This window comes from Dinoponera quadriceps, unplaced genomic scaffold (assembly GCF_001313825.1).
Source record: "Dinoponera quadriceps isolate SergipeBrazil2010 unplaced genomic scaffold, ASM131382v1 scaffold321, whole genome shotgun sequence".
Classification (NCBI taxonomy): domain Eukaryota; kingdom Metazoa; phylum Arthropoda; class Insecta; order Hymenoptera; family Formicidae; genus Dinoponera; species Dinoponera quadriceps.
In genome coordinates, this window is record NW_014554418.1 from 336,417 (window position 1) to 355,913 (window position 19,497).

The 19,497-nt window shown below is 43.8% G+C and overlaps 1 protein-coding gene across 1 annotated transcript in view; it reads left to right on the plus strand.

Annotated features, from left to right (window-relative positions):
• LOC106748426 (transmembrane and TPR repeat-containing protein 1-like) overlaps positions 1 to 19,497 on the plus strand; it is a 180,215-nt gene that overhangs the window by 133,266 nt on the left and 27,452 nt on the right. The window contains exons 7-10 of the mRNA XM_014626927.1: positions 1,609 to 1,798; positions 15,170 to 15,291; positions 15,383 to 15,547; positions 15,980 to 16,093. Coding sequence (XP_014482413.1) covers positions 1,609 to 1,798; positions 15,170 to 15,291; positions 15,383 to 15,547; positions 15,980 to 16,093 — 591 coding nt within the window. The remainder of the gene's footprint in view (positions 1 to 1,608; positions 1,799 to 15,169; positions 15,292 to 15,382; positions 15,548 to 15,979; positions 16,094 to 19,497) is intronic.

Genomic DNA, 19,497 nt, shown 5'->3' on the forward strand with positions numbered 1-19,497 from the left:
GGGTATATGTCATCCTCCAGCAGCGCGCGACCGTCTTCTCCCGGGCAAATCCCGCTCTTTCATATGGCGGTACGTGCGCCGCGCCTGATATATACCGCAAATTATTATTTTGCTATTTCAGAGGGCGTCCTTTATCCCCGCACCGGGCTCTCCCGGTCCTTCCGGTAGTGTCGTCGATGCCGGCGGGATGCTCGTTAATCATTTCGACGAAATGAAAATATAGATAGCCGGCGGGCGAGAAAAATTATGCCGAAAAATGACAGCTGTTCGGTTCGGAGCGCCGGGGTTATATTACTGTCTTTGTCTCTTTTACCGAGCTGCATCGCGGTTTTCACCTCCCGACCCGCTCGCTCGGATGGATATTAATTAGCGGGGCAACAATATAATACGCGTGCTCAAGCACGCGAAATAATAAAGAGATAAAAATCGTTAAATCGCGCCGGACACACACGGCCAGCCGCCAGCTGTGCGCGGGCCTCTTTTTTGCCGCGAGGCAGCAATTAGAGAGTGTCACTCTGTATTCAAATTTTAACGTCTCCCTCGTATCGTTTTGACGTGCCGTTTGAGAAGAAAAACCCCGCGCGGCTTCATTGGGAATACGTTAAATCGTCGTATTAAAGAGGCGAAAATATATGTCGGTCGTTATCGGGAATAGCGGGTCGGGGTTAAAATCCGTTCAACGCGAGACGATACGCGACCATCGCGCGCGCAATGCGTGCCGTCACTGCCGTGTCGTGTCGCGGTGTCTCCCTTATCTACGTGTACATATAAGTACGTGTTCTCGCGTATCTCAATGAGGTAATCCGTCGAGAGAACGAGGCCACGATCCCTCGGCGTTTCGCACCGCCAGCCCACTTTTCGGCTATCTGGTGAATAGAACCGATGCCGGCGGATCCGCCGGCTCTGCTGGCATCGTGGACAATTAGAGGGACTCGTGAGCCGTCGGAATTAACACTCACAACGGCAACGGCGAATATTTACCGGCGCGTTATGCGGCCCGGCTGTGTGCGTGGGAGCTTGTTCGCGAGACAATAGACTTGCCGAGTAAGCCGTCCCGGGAGCGCGACGATACACCGAGAATATCCTTGTCGAAGATCGCACCAGCCATGAGAGAGAGAGAGAGAGATGGCGAGGGGGCAACGGGGAGCATTATATCGGTGATTATATCGGTAGACGCTGATAGTGAGAAAATGGAACCTCGATGTCAGCAACTGGAAGGTACCACTCCAGCCCCTATTGGCCGAGCTCTTCAGCTCGTGCCAAGAGGACAATACCGATCGTGCGAACCTGCCTTCGTCGCGACGACCGGGCGGCCAATTTTTTCCGGGGAGAAAAAAAGAGAAGAAGCAGACACCACGGAGGCGACAGATTCACTCGCCGACCTCGGGCGTTAAGAACTCGACGATTAAGAGCATCTCTCTCTCTCTCTCTCTCTCTCATGGGATCCCGAGCTAAAGTGATAATGACACCTGCGATCTCGTCTGTCTTATAGTTAAGATGTCAATTAGATGTAAATTATATATAATTTCCTACACTTTTTTCCTCTTCTTCTCATTATTTTTTATTTCTTTCTCACATCTCGTCCAATCGTGCCATTGTTGATTTCAGATTGCTGACCTTCTGCTACTTGGCAGCGCTGAACTGTTGGCTACTTCTGTGCCCGGCTATACTTTCACACGACTGGCAGATGGGATCCGTTCCTCTGGTCGCGTCTTTCTCAGACACCAGGAACCTGGCGACCTGTATATTCTTCGGCGGTTGTTTGATACTCACGTACAAAGCCTTCACGGATTTCGAGGTGAGCGCGCGGAACCTTAATATCGAGGCGAGATTGCTGATCGTAACACGTTTCATAAGTCACCGCGTGAGGCACGCGAATGGTCCCACCTATCGAACGTAACGGGGAAATTGTATCGTTCCTGTTCCGGCACTGCGCGGAAATCAGGTCGTGCTTACCTCGATAAGAGGTTCCCTAATATCGCGCATTCTGCCGTTTTATTTTAGCGTATCGGTGTAATGCCACTTGAAAAGAATTGCCTTTAACAAGGGTATCGTGGCGGACCTCGCCGACGTTATCGACAACCTTACGTGAACGTAAAGCGGAATAACCGCCGGTTATCGTCTGCAAAATGTCATCCCGCGATTAAATGTTTCTGCCGTGGGCCGTAAGGAGAAACGTAACACTCTGCGCTTCCACTTTCCGTCGATCTCGACGCCGACGGCCGACGACAAAGTTATACTTACTTGGGGAGGAGGAGAGTCGTAAAAAAGAACTCGCGTAGTAATCACATGACGCGAGTCTCTGAATCAAACGTTTAAACGCGTCTCGTAAACCGCATCGCTATCCGCATCGCGTTTCCCGCGGGTTCACCCATCGACGATGCGGAAGGCCGAGCCTTCGGCGAAATGACCTCTTCAAGGTTCCGCACGTGTGTACATCGGCGGCCACTTTTCCCCAAAGAGGTCGTACCTGCAGCTTTAACGCTACCTCACACACTTGTCCATCCGCCGGCGGCGGCCATCCAGTTCTTCGCGAGCTCAGAGCAGTAACGAACGTCTTCTTCTTCGAACGAGGTCATCCCTTACTCTTCCGCATTGAGCGGTCTACGCGTTTACGTGGCTGCCCGAGGAGAAAAATCTTTTTACAAGCGCGGTTGTTTCCCATTCCATCGTCGGCTTTCCGTACATACACGTTTGTGGGTTACCTATAATACTCGTCGCAGCGTGAGATTTCACGAGTGTCTCGAAACTAACAGATTTTCTTCTTCTGTTTCTTCTCCTCTTTTTTTTATTCCGACATAAACTTTAATCTCGTAGTATACACTTGGAGAAAAGTTCACCGGAATATCGGAATGATGTCTTTACGCGAAAAGTCCAGATTTGCGAGATGGGAATGGTGTTTCTTTAAAGATTTTATCCGGTAAATGTTTATTTACAATGCAATATATATATGTATATATGTATGTATATAAACGATGTGACAGTCGTATTAAATAGATTACTGATGGTAAATATCAATAATGATGCCCCACGTCGATTTCCACATATCAGAGTTCTATCTGTAACACCTCTAATGGCGATTTAATCGCTGCTTTGACGACACGACGTTTTACATCTTTGACACAGCATGTCGCACAACTTATGATACGCGTGATGTATTAAAGCATAATACAGTCTGTTCGCAAAAAATTCTGTCGAGATGAAATTTCTCATTAAAAGTTTCCGTCAATTGGTAAATAATACATGGTGTGTGGGATATTATGTTGTAATTGCTCGTTTTAAGTATTTGGAACTGCGCAATCGACGCAAAAGGTTTGCTTGTTCGCGATTATCGTTCGTATTCTCTCGTACACCTCCCGTGGAATTAATTGATACATTACAAGCGGCGGCACGCTGTCCTTGAGGCTCGCTATTTGAATGGGTCCTTTGGGATTCTTCTTCATCAGTAGGATTTCGCTCCCCCGTTTGTCCAACATCTGTAGGAAATCATTTCCGTTTCAAATATAATCCGCTCGAAATGTAACGATTTAAAATTCCATTGACATACAATACACTAAGATATTAATATAAATGAACTTTTTATATTACTTAAAAAAAGAAAATAACGGTCGAGAGAGAGAGAGAGAGAGAGATTCAACCAACCGTGTACTGTATCAGCATCATTTATTATATCCTCTCTCCCGCACGAGATAAATGACTAAAAGCGTTGATATCGCGCTCCTTGTTTACCTGGTACAAGCCAGCCGCCCCGCTAATGAATCCTCTGGTCTCGACGTTCTCATCGCATTTACTCATTTCACGCGACGGATACAACACCGTGATCTCTCCCGAGGAAAGATCTGCCTCGCTCGGAGCGATCGCTGATGTAGCCGATATTCCATTATCGATTTGATGGTGATATCTCGCGCGATAATCCAAATTGTCAGAGGTAGATGCGGATGACGCTGCAGACATCGAACTTCGCGTTTCCTCCATACTGACGGAAGACTCCGAATTACGTGAAACACTGCTGCTCTCTCCCTCGGTGCTTATTCGTGTTTTCGCATCGTCGAACGATGACGCCGTTACTTCGCCATTCAAAATGCTCTCGTCCTCACTCTCGATTTTCGCCTCCATCGACGCAATCGTCTCGGCCGAAGCACTTGACGTGGCGGCAGCGTCCCGGATCGCAACATTTGAGCCGTCTCGACACTCGCCCGATTCCTCAGTGCAAGTCTCGGGTTGCTCGCCTTCGATATCACCGGCTGCCGCTCTCGCCAATATCTCCGCATAGACAGCAACTTCCTCGACTTCTCTCAAAACATTAAACTTATCCTTATTTTGTGCGCGTTCTTCCGCAAGAGTACCAGCGTCTGACGTTGTAACCAGCCAGCCGCTCGGCTGAGTTTCTACGACCCGGCTGCGTGTTCGCGCAGCTCCTAACGTCGATACGTTAACCTTTGAATCTCCCCCGACCTTTTCGCTCTCAGCGATACCTTCGCTGGTTTGCGCCGCTGCGTAAGAATTCGCTGATGACGTCGATCGGATTACGCCAAGTTGGCTGTCTTGAATGACGACGAACGAGGATGCCGTTCCGCGTGAATCTCCTCGCTGATCATGCTGATCGTCAATTCCCGTCTCGGCGATCGCGTTCACGGAGCTTTTGTAGTTACCACCCGAGATTTTCGTGCTTTCGGCTCCCGCCGCGGGGGACGTGTTCGATGATGTTCCCGAAAGATCCCCCACGCTTTCTCGAGAAGTCGTCTTACCTTTTGTTCGCCTTTCCGTGACTAAGCCGGTCAGTAAATCGGAAGTTGCCGTTTCCGCTCTCGCGCTTACCACAGTATTCGAATCTTCCCCTGTACCGTTAGTATTTTCGTTCATCGCTCGTGCGTTCGCATACGCGTCGGATGACAAAGACGCTTGAAGCGATTCATCTTCTTTCACCTTCCCGAATTGATTGGAAGTTATTGTTCGTACCGACGCACTCGCACCGAGAACATCAGTGTAATCCTCCGCCAGGACATCTGCGTGATTTTCATTCGCCACGCTGGACTTTGCGTAGGAATTGCTCGACGACGTCGCGGCCAATTCTTCAGGATTATTTCTCCGAATGCTGTCCGCGTGGTCGAAAGCCTTCGAAGAGGATAACGTCGCCGAGTCCGTGCTAATTAAACGTTGCTTCTGAAGAATTCTCGATTCGTGCTCAACTTTTTTCTGAAATTCCTTTTTCACATTGATGAAGCTTGTTGCTTGTCCGGGCGCTTCGGCATTTTCGCCTTTCGCTTTTGTTATCCTATGTATTTGAGAATCCTCGTCCAATTTTTCTCCCATAAAGTTATCCGTATGTTTTTCTTCATCATCAACGGAAGTCGATACTAATGACGACGCCGACGCTTTTGCAATCGCAGTCCCTTGACTATTTTCCGCTGCGTTCAATGTATGCATGTCGTCCACTCGCGATTCGACGTGCGAATCGGCTGACAATAATGTTTTCGACGAGCCTTGAACACCGCTCGAAAATATCGCCTCAGCAGATGTCACGCTGTTCGCAGCAGCTTTCAAATTTGCCCTCATGCTGTTAACGATATTTTCAGTTTTCAATATTCCGTCTTTTGTATCGCTGGAAAACGTCGTCTCTGTCGAATCTCGTTGAACGTTTGAATTATCCCTACGCTGCTCCTGTGCTTCTGCGCGTGAATTGGATAACAATGTAGTTGTCGTCTCGCCATTTTGACGTTTTTCTTTAATGACGCCGTAACTCGTTCCTCTCGCCGACGTAGTCACGCTCGCAGCATTTGCAAGGTTATTTTCGAACACGTTCTCGTTCTCGATTTTCGCGTACGCACTGCGACTAGAATCGGATAATGAATCCTTCCTCATCCAATCGCTTTGTCGCACGCTCTCGAGATTACCGGAGACCGCAGAATCCGCTGACGCTCTCGCGTTTGCAATTATTTGTTCTTCTCGCGAAGCCTCATTTAAATTGTGTTCACTTCCTCCGTGTAATTTCGCGTACGAGTTAGATTTCGACGCGGTTTCTATTAATTTTTCTCGAGATCCGCTCTCGACCGTTTCGGAAAACGTCCGCGCTGATATCGCGGCACTTGCGATAACTTCCGAACCTTCTTTCGCGATATCGCTGGCCCTTCCATGTTGCACTTCCGTATGTGAGTTAGACGATGTTATAGATTCCGATAACTTTGGTTGTTGTGTATTTTGCATTATGTTGAACTTGGTTTCTTCCGATGGCAGCGGTACATTCGAAATGATCGCCTGGTCTTCCTCTCGAGTGTTGAAATCGTGTCGTTTCAACTGGGATATTGTGGATGCCTCCTTTTTTGCGTCATTGCGAAATTCGATCGAAGAAATATCGGAAATTGATGTTTCCGCTGATGCTTTTGCCTCTACAGTATCTCCCGTATCTGCTCTTTGATGTTCGCCATAATTATGCAAACTTGAGGAAGTGGAGGAAGATTTTTCTCGGATCGAGTCGTCTTCGTGTAAATTTTCGTTAACTTGGTCGATTATCGATTTTGCCGATACTTCCGTCTTCGACGCATTTTCGGTTTTACTCCGCGTCTCCGCGTGCGAAGATGACGACGCTGTGCTTTGGTATCTTCCGCGCCACTTATTGATATCGTATGTATCGCGAGTTTCAATATTAATTATTTCGTCTTCCTGTGAGACATCCGATTTATGATTAACCTCTGATCGAGCTTCCGTATCAATCGAGACTGTTGATTTTAGATTTTGACTTTCGTTTTGAACGTTAGCGATAGATGTCTTTATTGGATTACCTTGGTTGTGGTCTTGAAAATAGGTCGTGTCCGTTAATGTGAACGCACTAGTTGCATTGTTTACGCTTTTCTTCGCATGTTCAGTATTCTCGACATTTTTACTTCTCGTAATCCATCGTAATCTGTCGGATGGCAACATTTTCCACAAATTATCCTCTTTAAATTCTTTGTTACCGCTGAGAGTTGCTAATTCCTTCGAAATATTATAATTATCTCCGTGCGTCATTTGCGTCTCGTTACTGAAATTACTTAGAAATATTAATTTCTGTAAAGTGTTCCCGCGCGCTTGTTTGTCATCATAAGATGTAATTTCAGTGCTAGCAGTTCTCTCAGCATCTGAATGTATACTCGATTTATCCTCATCTTCTCGCAACGATTTCGTCTGTAAATTATCCGACGATATAACTTCCATTAGGTTATTTCGATTCGCGTTATTGAAGGTAGTAGAAGTTATCGACCCTATTGACATCATTCCATTTACCTCATTTGTATCCTTCAGGTATTTCAAATTATCTTTGGAATTAATTTTTCTTTCCGCACGTCCTTCGCCGCGATAATCATATGGCCAGACATGTTTCAATTGTTCATCTTCCTTATTTCCTAGATTCTCTGTGAAATTTTCATCATTTGCCCCGTTTTTATCTCTCAATTCGTCTATTTGTAATTTCTTATACGAGACAACAGACGATGCGCCATTTATTCCATCTCGATATTCGTTAACATTATTAGATGTTATTTTCAACGTTGTTCCACTTGCAGCACTTTCGGATTTTTCTTCATGAATGTTGAAATTCCTTCGTTTCTGCCACGTTTCTTTAAAGGTTTCACTTAACGTCGATTCTTTCGCAAATTCATTTCGCGATCGTATGTTATTACTTGAAACTGTGGATTCTGACGACGCTTTAGCCGTAGCCATTGAATCCTGACTATTTTGTACAACGTCCATATCACGCTTCCTTTCCTCTGCCGAAGTGCTATGCGATTTAAATAGCGAGGACATTTTTAGCAATTTCTTTTTATCGTTGCCGCTAATTTTACTTGATGTTCTTAATCTCGTAGATTCCCTTGATATCACCGAATTGTCGGTTACTGTTTCTTTTTCTTTCATTTCATTCAAATTTTCGTTATATATTTTCGTTCCCGCTTTTGAATTTGTCAATGAAGACGTTGCCGAGTTTTGTATATTCCTAATATCAGTAGAAGTTACTGCTGTTGCCGACGTCATCGCATCTAATGTATTTTTCGAATCTTCTTTCACAGTATCTTCTTTTCCAATAATTTTATTATTCTTCGATATTTCCATATTCCATAATTTGTCCCTAGTTTTTGGATTAATAAACTCTGTTGCTTCTAATGTATTGTCTTTATGTCTACGCTTATCATCATTGATATCCGATGATGTTTCGAGTATCGTAGATTTCCTAACAGTTTGTAGATCTTCTTCTTGAACCTTTACATCGCTTTCGCTTGTCGTTTCTGATGATGATACTACACGCAGTAAATTACGCTGGTCTATGTCGTTAATGGCATTGCTAGAAATCATGTTTGACATCGAAGTCTCTGTATTTTCATTTTTCACTTGCGATTTTGCGGAGGAATAAGACGATGACGATGAACTCACTGACTCTTGTTGATGATTATTTTTTACATCAATGGAGTTCGTTGTTTTCGACGATGCGCCTGCATTAACATTTTGCTCGTTGTCTTCTGTAACACTCAAATAATATTCATCCTTCAGCTTTGACTGTATGTGTAATTTAGAAGCCAACATACTTTCTAATTTGGATCGATGTTCAATGTTATTTTCCTGTGTTTTAATAACATTTTTCTCGTTGCCTTTTGTAACACTCAAATAATGTTCATTCTTCATCTTTGACTCGACGTGTGATTTAGAAGTCGACGCACTTTCTAATTCGGATCGATGTTCAATATTATTTTCCTTTGTTTTAATAACATTTTTCTCGTTGCCTTTTGTAACACTCAAATAATGTTCATTCTTCATCTTTGACTCGACGTGTGATTTAGAAGTCGACGCACTTTCTAATTCGGATCGATGTTCAATATTATTTTCCTTTGTTTTAATAACATTTTTCTCGTTGCCTTTTGTAACACTCAAATAATGTTCATTCTTCATCTTTGACTCGACGTGTGATTTAGAAGTCGACGCACTTTCTAATTCGGATCGATGTTCAATATTATTTTCCTTTGTTTTAATAACATTTTTCTCGTTGCCTTTTGTAACACTCAAATAATGTTCATTCTTCATCTTTGACTCGACGTGTGATTTAGAAGTCGACGCACTTTCTAATTCGGATCGATGTTCAATATTATTTTCCTTTGTTTTAATAACATTTTTCTCGTTGCCTTTTGTAACACTCAAATAATGTTCATTCTTCATCTTTGACTCGACGTGTGATTTAGAAGTCGACGCACTTTCTAATTCGGATCGATGTTCGATATTATTTTCCTGTGTTTTAATAACATTTTTCTCGTTGCCTTTTGTAACACTCAAATAATGTTCATTCTTCATCTTGGACTCGACGTGTGATTTAGAAGTCGACGCACTTTCTAATTCGATATTATTTTCCTGTGTTTTAATAACATTTTTCTCGTTGCCTTTTGTAACACTCAAATAATGTTCATTCTTCATCTTGGACTCGACGTGTGATTTAGAAGTCGACGCACTTTCTAATTCGGATCGATGTTCAATATTATTTTCTTGTGTTTCAATAACATCATTTGAGCTATGTTGGTGTGCCTCTTCCAATGATTTAGAAGATGACGAAGATTTCGGTGAATCAGACCAATGTCCGTTTTCATTACTACTTAAAAATCTGGATTTCATTGATGATTCCACAGCAGCAATATTCATTTGGCTATTTTGAATACTATTAGAGTCATGCTGAAATTCGTCTTGCAATTTTCCCGAGGATGTGGAGAAAGATGAAGAGAACGATTTTTGCAAATGAGATCGACGTTCATTTTCTATAGTATCGGATAATGTTGAACTTGCTGATGCTCTTGAAGTAGCATTTATTCGATTGTTCTTATGATTAGTTAAATAATCTGACATTTCTCGAGATTCTTCGAACAATTTTGAAGACGATGTCGACGATTTACTTTGCGTATCGTCAGAAATCATTACTGTCGACGACGCTTTTGCATTATTTGCGTTCGTTTGAACATTTCTAAAATTGTCTCCTGTTTGTTCAGTTATTGCCCCAAATTTTGCGGATGTTTCGGAAGACATTGCCGATGATGCTGCCGAGTTATTAATATTTATCTGAATGTTCTTTGCATTATTACTTGAGTAATTTTCGATATCCGTTTCAGATTGTAAAGACGATTTAGAGAACGATGATGCATCTTCTAATATTGATTCTTCTCTATCTTTCACAGAGATCACATCCTCCGACGCTCCTGCATTTGTACCATGTTTCCTGTGCTCTTTTAAATTTTCTAGATAATATTCAGATCTAGTTTGTGTTACCTCAGATAATTTAGAAGTAGCTGTGTTTTGTATATTAGATCGATATTTATCCGTTGCATCGTCCGACGAAATCGTTTTTGTCAATGTCTCCGTACTGGCGCTGTTCTCCTGATCAATTCTCGATTTTTCACTCAAATGATGCATTCTTTTCATTTGTGATTTATCAATCGACTCGGAAGACATCGCTAATGTGTCGCGTGAGTCGTTTTCATCTTGATATCCATCTTTTTTATCAGATACCTGCGTCTGACTCGCCATTTTTTTCATATTATCCGATTTATTAACGGAATGTTCGTCCATTTGCGATTCTACAGCCGAGCGAGACGTCGAAGATGTTTCTGTCGATGTATATCGAAAATTACTTTCAACAGACTTCGTCGTTCCCGTAGTTTGCTTTACATTCGTATCAATGTTTTCGTCTCCTCTGTCAGACTTGTAAGTATCATTTGTCTTTGTCTGAACATCTGCATAAGAATTCTCCAATGACGAGTTCCATGAGTTTTGCTGGCGATAGCTATTGTTATCAATTATTTTTTTATTGCTACGTGTTGTTGACATACTATCCGCCGCGGAATCATCATAAATCACATTTTTTATGAAAATTTGATGATTTTCATTTTTATTGTTCGCACTATTATCGCTTATCGCTTTTTCCTCTCCGTAATTCCCGTCCGACGTTTTTCTGTCATTAATTTTATTTAATTTAATTTTATCTTGCGTTAAACCAGGTATGTTCTTTATCATGAACTTCCCCGTACGGTGAGGCCATTTCTTATGTTTTTTCAGATGACTCTGATTATCCTCGTCTGTCATATGTTTTCCCTTGCGTCTATTCCACGATATCTCCTCGTCCTTCGTTGCGTTATTTTTTTCTTCATTTCCTTTGGTAATGAATGTTGAAGCGTTTACGCCCTTCAGCTTCCAAAGATAATAGAGATATTCTATATATCTTTCCCAAGTCTCGTATTTACTTATGCTAGACATAAGTGACGATGACCACGTCATATTACGTAAAAATTGATTAAAAGAGTAACGATCGTATCGACTACGCTGATCATATTCACCACGCTGTCGGCTGCGTCCACCATCGGATTTACGTGCGTTAGAAACGGCCGTTATCGATTGTTCCGACGTCTCATCGTCAGCTGAAAATTTCCCTTCTCGTTCTAAATCACCGTAATTAATGTCATCTTCCCCCCAATTCCTAGTAGATCGTCCGACTTCGATTTCTTGGTCATTACGCGCTTCCTCGTTATTAGCATCAAAATCATTTACAACATGCGGCCGACGTCCCCTTCGAAACTTGTAACCCGGAAATCCCGGCATTAATATATACGCTTCGTCACTTTGATCAGGGATATCCATCATTTCTATTGACGTTTCGTGTCGACCAGTGGTGATGCGACGACCTCCGCTCAGGTCTACGTGGTCCTTCCTAGTTCCTACGAAGTCCTCTTCGCGTGAATCGTCCGACGAGGCGGTTCTTAATAAGTCGAATCGATCCTCACTTCCGTCCGAGGACGTCGCTTCCGCCGATGACTCAGCATCGCCGCTGACCTCCTCTTCATTTCCCCTCAGATCATAATCCTCATAATTTTCGCCGTCGGCGATGCTTTTCTGCGTTTTTACGCGTTTCGATCGCGCATCTCCGCCACTGTCCATCGCGTGCTTCGTTCCCGTCGACGCGATAGCATCCGAGAGTCCGTATCCGACAATGCTGCGATGGGCCTCCCGATTTGCCAGGTGTGTTTTTGAGCGCGCCCGAGATAGCGAATCGGCTCTCGGATGACTTTCAGTCCCGCTGAAACCCATCTCCGCCGCCGTCACATCATTATCAATTACGGGCCGAGTCGCTCGTAGAACGCCGTAGTCGCTGCCCTCGGTCGCTTTCCCTGCCGATCCATCATCAACCGATGGCGACGTGAGCGTGTTATTTGTACGCTCGTTCCCTTTTTCATCGGGTAAACCCGACGAGAGTGACGTCCCGGTGTTGGCGGCGGCATTTCGATCTATCGAGCGATAATACCCAATATCGATATTCACGGGTTTCCGCGTGGGCGTGGAAATTTTTGTTAACACGTTCCCCGATTTTTCTCCCGCCGCCTCCTTCGTTGTTTCTGCCGATGTCGCAGAGTAGATAGCGGAACGTTGAACTCCGCCATAGCCGAGATGTTTATTTTCGTTTCTGATATTTTTTTCCCCGCGCGACGAGTCCGCCGACGACGTGTTTTCAACTACAGAATCTGCTAAATGACGATTCTCCGCGCCGTCATCCGCCTCAGTGTCGTAAACAGGACGTTCTTGACCCCCGATACCGTAATAATACCGCTTACGACCCAGCTGCGTCCTTCCGTGCGAGTCGTTAGACGTCGTTAATTCCGTCTCCTCTTTGTACGGACCGTCGCGATTAATTTTCCCATGGATATCCATTCCCGATGAAATTTTATATCCCTCCCGATGGCCAACGTGAGCTCCTTCATCGTCCACCTCTTCATCTCCGAATCCATCGTACGTCCTTCCGAATGCGAACCTTTCCTTATGGTCGGCCGTCACCCCCGGTGACTCGGATTCCAGCGAATCCGTTGAATGAGGCGCGCGCGCTCCGAATCGGTGTATCCATTTCGCGTGTTTCCACCTCGGCATGCCGTCTTCCGTGTCTTCGTCTTTCGTTACACGGAAGCGTCGGTACGGTACATACGAGTATAAATAATATCGCGATCCGATATCGTCCGCAGTATCATCTCCGTAGGATAACGATCCGTGCGCGCGACGCGACACCGCAGTAGGTTTGTGGAACATTCCGTCTGTTCCGTCGCGACTGCGCTTCTCCCCCGAAGTAATTTGCAATTTAGGCGATGGACGCTCCCGACGTTTTGATTTATGCAGTAACTTTGCGTACGCGCGTCCAGTATCTGCGGTATCGACCGCAGTGGAGTCGAAAAGTTTATCGAACTCGCGTTTTCCTTCATGATGACGACGATGGTAGCGGCGACTCGGATCGAATATATGAGTATACCACGTTGGGAATAAGCGATGACGTGAGTCGTCGGTATTTTCGGTGCTGGAATCTTTTACTTTTGTGTGAAATGATGGTCGATGAGGCGGGTGATGAAAGATATTCATATCGAACGATGACCCAGACAAAAGCCACTTGCCGAAATCGTCACTGTTGAACAGGTCTTTGCGCGGCACCACTCTGGCCACCTGCGCCTTCGCTCGTTCCAGTATCTTGCTGATAGCGCGACCGTTCAAGGCTTCGGCGACGGTAGCTTGTTTGGATCTCAACACGTTGCTCGCACTTCCCTCGCTTAATTTAATCAACTGTTCGGACACGCTTCCTTTATATGGATTGCTCGAAGCCCCCAGGTCTCTTTTGGCACGATCGCCGTGTTCCTCCATTTTCTCATCGACGAATGCGGATTCTTTCATCTCAAGATCTCCCTGATTCGCAAAGAGCTTCGTGAGCGTCCCTATGTTTTCCTGAATCCACGGAAGAATTTGTTCATTGTTATTATTATCCGTTGAGTCCTCGCTGTTTGACGAAACATCGCGTGAGTCATTTTTCAATGTTACAGTTTCAATCATCTTCTTAATTCCTCCGACTATCTTATGTATAAACTCTGCTCCTATTTTCGATCCTTCAGAGACTAACGCAAGAAGAAATGGTTCGTCGTCTGCATTACCGTTTTCATCGGTGCCGTCGAGAGCCTGTATATTTTTAAATTAAGAACGACTTGTGTAGATTTTATTTTATTAAATATTTTAGCTAATTTAAAATAACTTTATATATAAAAATATAAATTCGATACAAAAAATTTACTTTTATTTGAATTTATTAACCTACAATAATTTTACTAATATATTTACTGATATATTATTATTATTTTATAATGCAAACAGGAAAGTTACGGCTGTGGACATTTTTGTTTTAAAACCGAAAAATTAATAAACTTATTCTCCGAATTGTCGGTATGCGTGTGTACAAAGCTGCTTTGAGATATTTTTAAAAATATCACGACCGACCGCTTATTATAACATACTGCTATCGCGCGAAAAAATTTTGCAATAATTTTTGGAACGTGATATTCGCGATATCCTGATAGTTTTTGATACGCAAATAATGCGTCTAGACATACCATTTGATTAAAAAATTTAAAGATATCTCCTCCCCAGTCTTTCCCACTGGATGCATCGTCCGACGACTCTGTTCGCGCATGGTTCGAACTATCACTTCCACTATCATTTTCATCATTTAATTCACCCACACTTTTGCCATTTGACGTCTTCTGATGCGGGTTAGACGAGACGAAACTCCAATAGAGGAGAAATGCTAAAATCACTGAAATCTTCATCCTCGGCGAAGCTTTGAAAACTGATGCCTGTTGTCGTTAATCGTTTCGTTTTATACTCCTCCTAGCAATTGTGAAAACATTCCGTTTCCTCGCGAAAGTGCGATGGATGTCCCAATGTTGTTTCAAAGTGTGTTACGCGCAACTTCGATTCGTCATTTGATTTTTATTTATAGGTCTATCTATTTTTCTTTGAAAATATTTTTTTCCCGGAATTTATCTTTCCGCGGCTTAACGGTTATAAGTCATCGGTAGCGACAAATCGGGAATATCGATTCGCAACCGTTATTTGTTGTTACATTTAAAGTTTGCGAGTGCACGATTTACTCGTAATTTTATAAGTGCGGGGGGTTGCGCGTAAAAGCAGCATAAACTTGTAGTACAACGTAAACTTTAATCGAGTACACTCGTCTGAAAAGATGATGAAACTTACGCGGCAGTTTGCTTAAAGAGATCTCAATGTTGAAGCGGTGGATTTAACGAGGATATTAAACCAGCGCTTATCGGCGAATGTCTGAAGTAATACATCATGTCTCTCGTTTTATTTTTAGCAACAGAGGCATCCGCCTCTTGTTCTTGGTTGGATGTTCCTGGTGCTGCCGTTCCTACCCGCGTCCAATCTCTTCGTCACCGTGGGCTTCGTCGTCGCGGAACGAGTTTTGTACACGCCGAGGTAACTAGATCGATTACTCACCGATGGTCACGATAATCATGGCGACTATCGCGACAGACGACATGAATTCTCCCTCTGTGCAATTTTACAGTGTCGGATGGATCATCCTGATCGTCTACGGTATGCAGGTGAGCTGGACGGCCGTGCCACGGCGGAGAAGTTGGATTACCACGGGAATGGTGCTTCTACTCGTATTGGGCTGTTTCAGAACGGTGCTTCGGAACAACGATTGGACGTCTAGGGAAACTTTAATCAAGTACGTGATAAGGGATCGTTATCGCGAAACTTAAGACGAGGAGGACCTTCCGCCGGCTTTGACGAAGCTTTATTATAAAGTGTAATTTTCTCGAGCTCAATTAAGTTCTTGAATTAACGATTAACATAAATAATCGGCCCTCGTAGTCACGCAATCGTACCTCGGGACCTCGGTAGTTACGGCAAAAATGATGTCGTCACGCGAAGATATGTCGTGTGGACGTTCGCGACGAGCGCCTCGTTCCGACTTAAACGAGGGAGGCTGGCGCGCTGCCAATACTGTAAAACTCGAGCGCAGCCGCTAGGCGCCGATTGGCTGTGTGTATGGGGTCGCGAAACATAACTAACGTAGATACGGGGATGACGAGGGTGGTGAGGGTCGTGTCGAGGTCGGAAGGATGGTCTTGTCTGACCTCAAATCGCCTTGTTTCAGAGCGGGGCTGCGGTCCCTGCCCTACAATGCCAAGATGCATTACAACTTTGCCAACTTCCTCAAAGACACGTCGCAACCGAACCTTGCGGTCCACCATTACCAGTTGGCCCTCTGGTAAGTACGAGATTCTCCTTCTCGCGCGCGCGCTCCTACGAAATCGCCGCAAAATCTCGATGTGCCCACGCTAGAACAAAAGCGACGTTCGTTAATTCGCGCGGGAACAATAGGATGTTGTTGCCGTGGAAGTAAGAGTTGTGTGCACGCGTATATGTCGTATACCTTCCATTATCCGGCCGAGTCAGAGAATAACATGGGAGTTGTTCTCGTTCCAAATTGCCGACGTAATCGATATTCCGCGCTTCGTTACCTCCGAGATGCACAACTTTTTCATTATCGATACATTTACAGTAGGAACTCTGCTCCAACGTCCCAACGAACGCTTGATTATCCGCGATTGTTCTTTGTATCATTTCTTTTTTTAACAACAGATTAATTTTAAACACTTCGCGCGCACCGATAACGCGTCTTATTCACGCTGCTCGCGCGTGTCGTTTATAAGCCTTTACTTCAGTGAATGCTTTACGTTACAACCGATTCGTAAATGGGCTCGCTTTTTCTCTTTTTAAATACACTTTCGATATCACACATCTCAAAATCGATTAAATCTGTAATTCGCTGTCGACGCTTTATCATTTCCCGATAAATATTTTCGCTGCGACATTCATCTATACGATAATCGAATTGCGCGTGTACGAAAGTTTACGTTGAAACGCGTGATGGCAGATAATCAGCGCGATATGAGTACACAATTGGCGGAAGGTAGCGTTGCGATTTCGTTATCGATATAATTTCAACGATAAAATCCGTCATTTCACAAATCATCATAAATCTTACTTTATTGCCGTGTCAGTAGCGCAACACGGGAATGCAAAGTTCTGCTTCGTTTCAATTATATATTTTTACTAAAAATAGAGAAGATACTAAGAACACACGCACATATATACATACATAAAAAACGTAATTGAGCTACGTTTATTAAGGTTTTAAGCAGTCAGGGTCAGATTCAAAGGGGCAAATAAAAATTAATACGTTTTATCTCGCAGCATTTACAACGATTGGTGAAACCGCGAAATCCAAATAAATAATTCCAGCATGTCGCCATGAATCCGACAACTTGCATTTTGCATGGTCAATTACTGCGTATCCACTCGAAACCGAGTGAACATTGATGGAATCTTTCAAAAATTGGATAAAGCTTTAAAAATATCGCTGTAAAATAACGTGATAATTCTCAAAAACGTATGGATTATTTCGAATGTTATACATTAAATTTCTCTACTCTTTATTTATTTTTAAATAAAATTATCTGTTTGTTAAGAAAAGTGGGCCACGATATTTGAAAAAGTTTCTTAAATGCATTTGATTAAAGTATGCAGAATAATCTGAGCAAGGTGGTCTTCAAACATTAGCGCCGGACTTGTCTGGTAACTGTTTAAACAGCCGGCCAAATAATTGCCAGCTGGCTGTGTTGTCAGTTTTATGTGCAATTTTGCTTTACGTGTGACCAACGCATCGAATCATACGCGCATTTTTAGAATTTTATTAAGACAGCTTACCCGCGTCGACGATTAATGAACAACTATCTGTGTAAACCGCATGTAGTCACGATGCGTACGTGAAAAATATCGCTGCAACAGATGCTTTTGCGACGCTCGTCAGCGAAATGTTACGGTAATGAAGTCATCCCGTTATTATCGGACAGTCGGCGAATCATCTCAAAAGAATTTATTACCACCGATCCGAATATCGTATAAAAAGACTTTTAGTTTCTATCTTATATTTATTTATCCGATAAAAATTACGAATGAGCAGACGTCAAACACAAATTCATGAATATGAACGTTACCCTGTGAAAGGACGTGTCGCCTTGATGTACATGAGTCTACATTCAGAGCACGGGTTGATACCCTTCACGGCGAATACATCACGATGAAGAGGAGGAGGAGGAGGAAAGAGTAATTAAAAAGATTTATTTATACATTTCAGAATTACTGAAGAATTTTAATCGACTTTCAGCTCCGTCTTTTCCCCTTGCGATTTTATATATAGTAATTCTTTCATCTTTTGAAGATAGACAACGATAAATTAATGCATAAACTCACCGGTACAATTTAATTGCAAATCTATGATTTGCATTTTTTTAACTAACTCGCCAAATACTCGGTGTTTTCACCCCGCTCGGTTGCGATCGAATGGCGAAAATCTTGCGGAAAACAACCGCAATTATTTCACTGCATTATCTCTTATTATTCCCCAAACCTGTCGCGAACCTGTACACGGAGGGAACGATTTTGCTGGAACGGCAAATTATTTGTTAATATAGTAAATAAGATATGTTAAGGACATTAATTTTTGGCTGTGCCAATTAAATTTTTTCGCTGTAACAATGATGTTTCGCTACAACAGCAAAATTATATTTTCCGCGTAACCAAACTTTTTGCCGTGACTATATTAACAAACAATTTACTATTCCGGTAAAATGTTTTCCTCCGTATGTACGATGACTTCTGTCACCGCACACGCACAACACGCGCATACTTACGAGTGCGCATATGCAAACTCTACTTTCACCCTTTTAATCAGTATTTCCCCGCCTATGACGGAACACAAGGAATATTATAAAAAGACGGCGCAATATGCAATCTTGTTACACCGTGCTACACGTAGACTCTTTTCCCCTTCTCTCTCCCTCTTCTCCTCAACTTCGCCATAGGCCACTCTTCCGCGTTCCCGTCGCGTCTCCCTCCTTTCTCACCCTTTCAATTTGTGCACAGCGCGAGTAGGGTCGTAGCAAACCGACAAAAGTGCATTAATTAGCCGCAGCTCGACTGCGCTCGAGATGAAGTGGTAACCAGTCATTCGTTTTTTCTGTTTCGTTCTCCCCTTTCTATCCTTCCGTCACTACTCGTGCTACGCTCCTGTAATTCCTGTATGCGCATTTCTGCTCGCCCGCGCTCTCTCTCTCTCTCTCTCTCTCTCTCTCTCTCTCTTCAACGAGTACCACGCGAAATTTGTTACCCCGTTAACCGGTGTAGAGAGAGAGGGAGGGATGATCATCACGGCGGGAAAAATAATCGGCTGTCGGGGGACGAGTACGCGTTCGCTCGGTGCTTTGAGCTGCCGCTTGTATTTTCGCAGTGCGTCACAACTCATCATCGGGCAATCATCTGCGGCAAACCGATAAATCGAACCGTCGCTCCACCATGCGCTACGTGTCGCACGATGCGTTTCGCAACATTGCTCAACGTCCCGCGTCGAATTGTTTCATCGTAATATCGGATTATTTGTCTACGCGGATGCAATCAATCCGGTAAACATATCGAGAGAGCGGCGCAGCGGTAGCGCACGGCGCGGGCAAAAAATTGAAAGGGTGAGAAAGGAGGAGAACCGGGGGAGAGAATTGGTCGCTGCGCGGCTACAGCCGGAGTCGCCGCGCGCGGCGGAGAAACGGGGGGGGG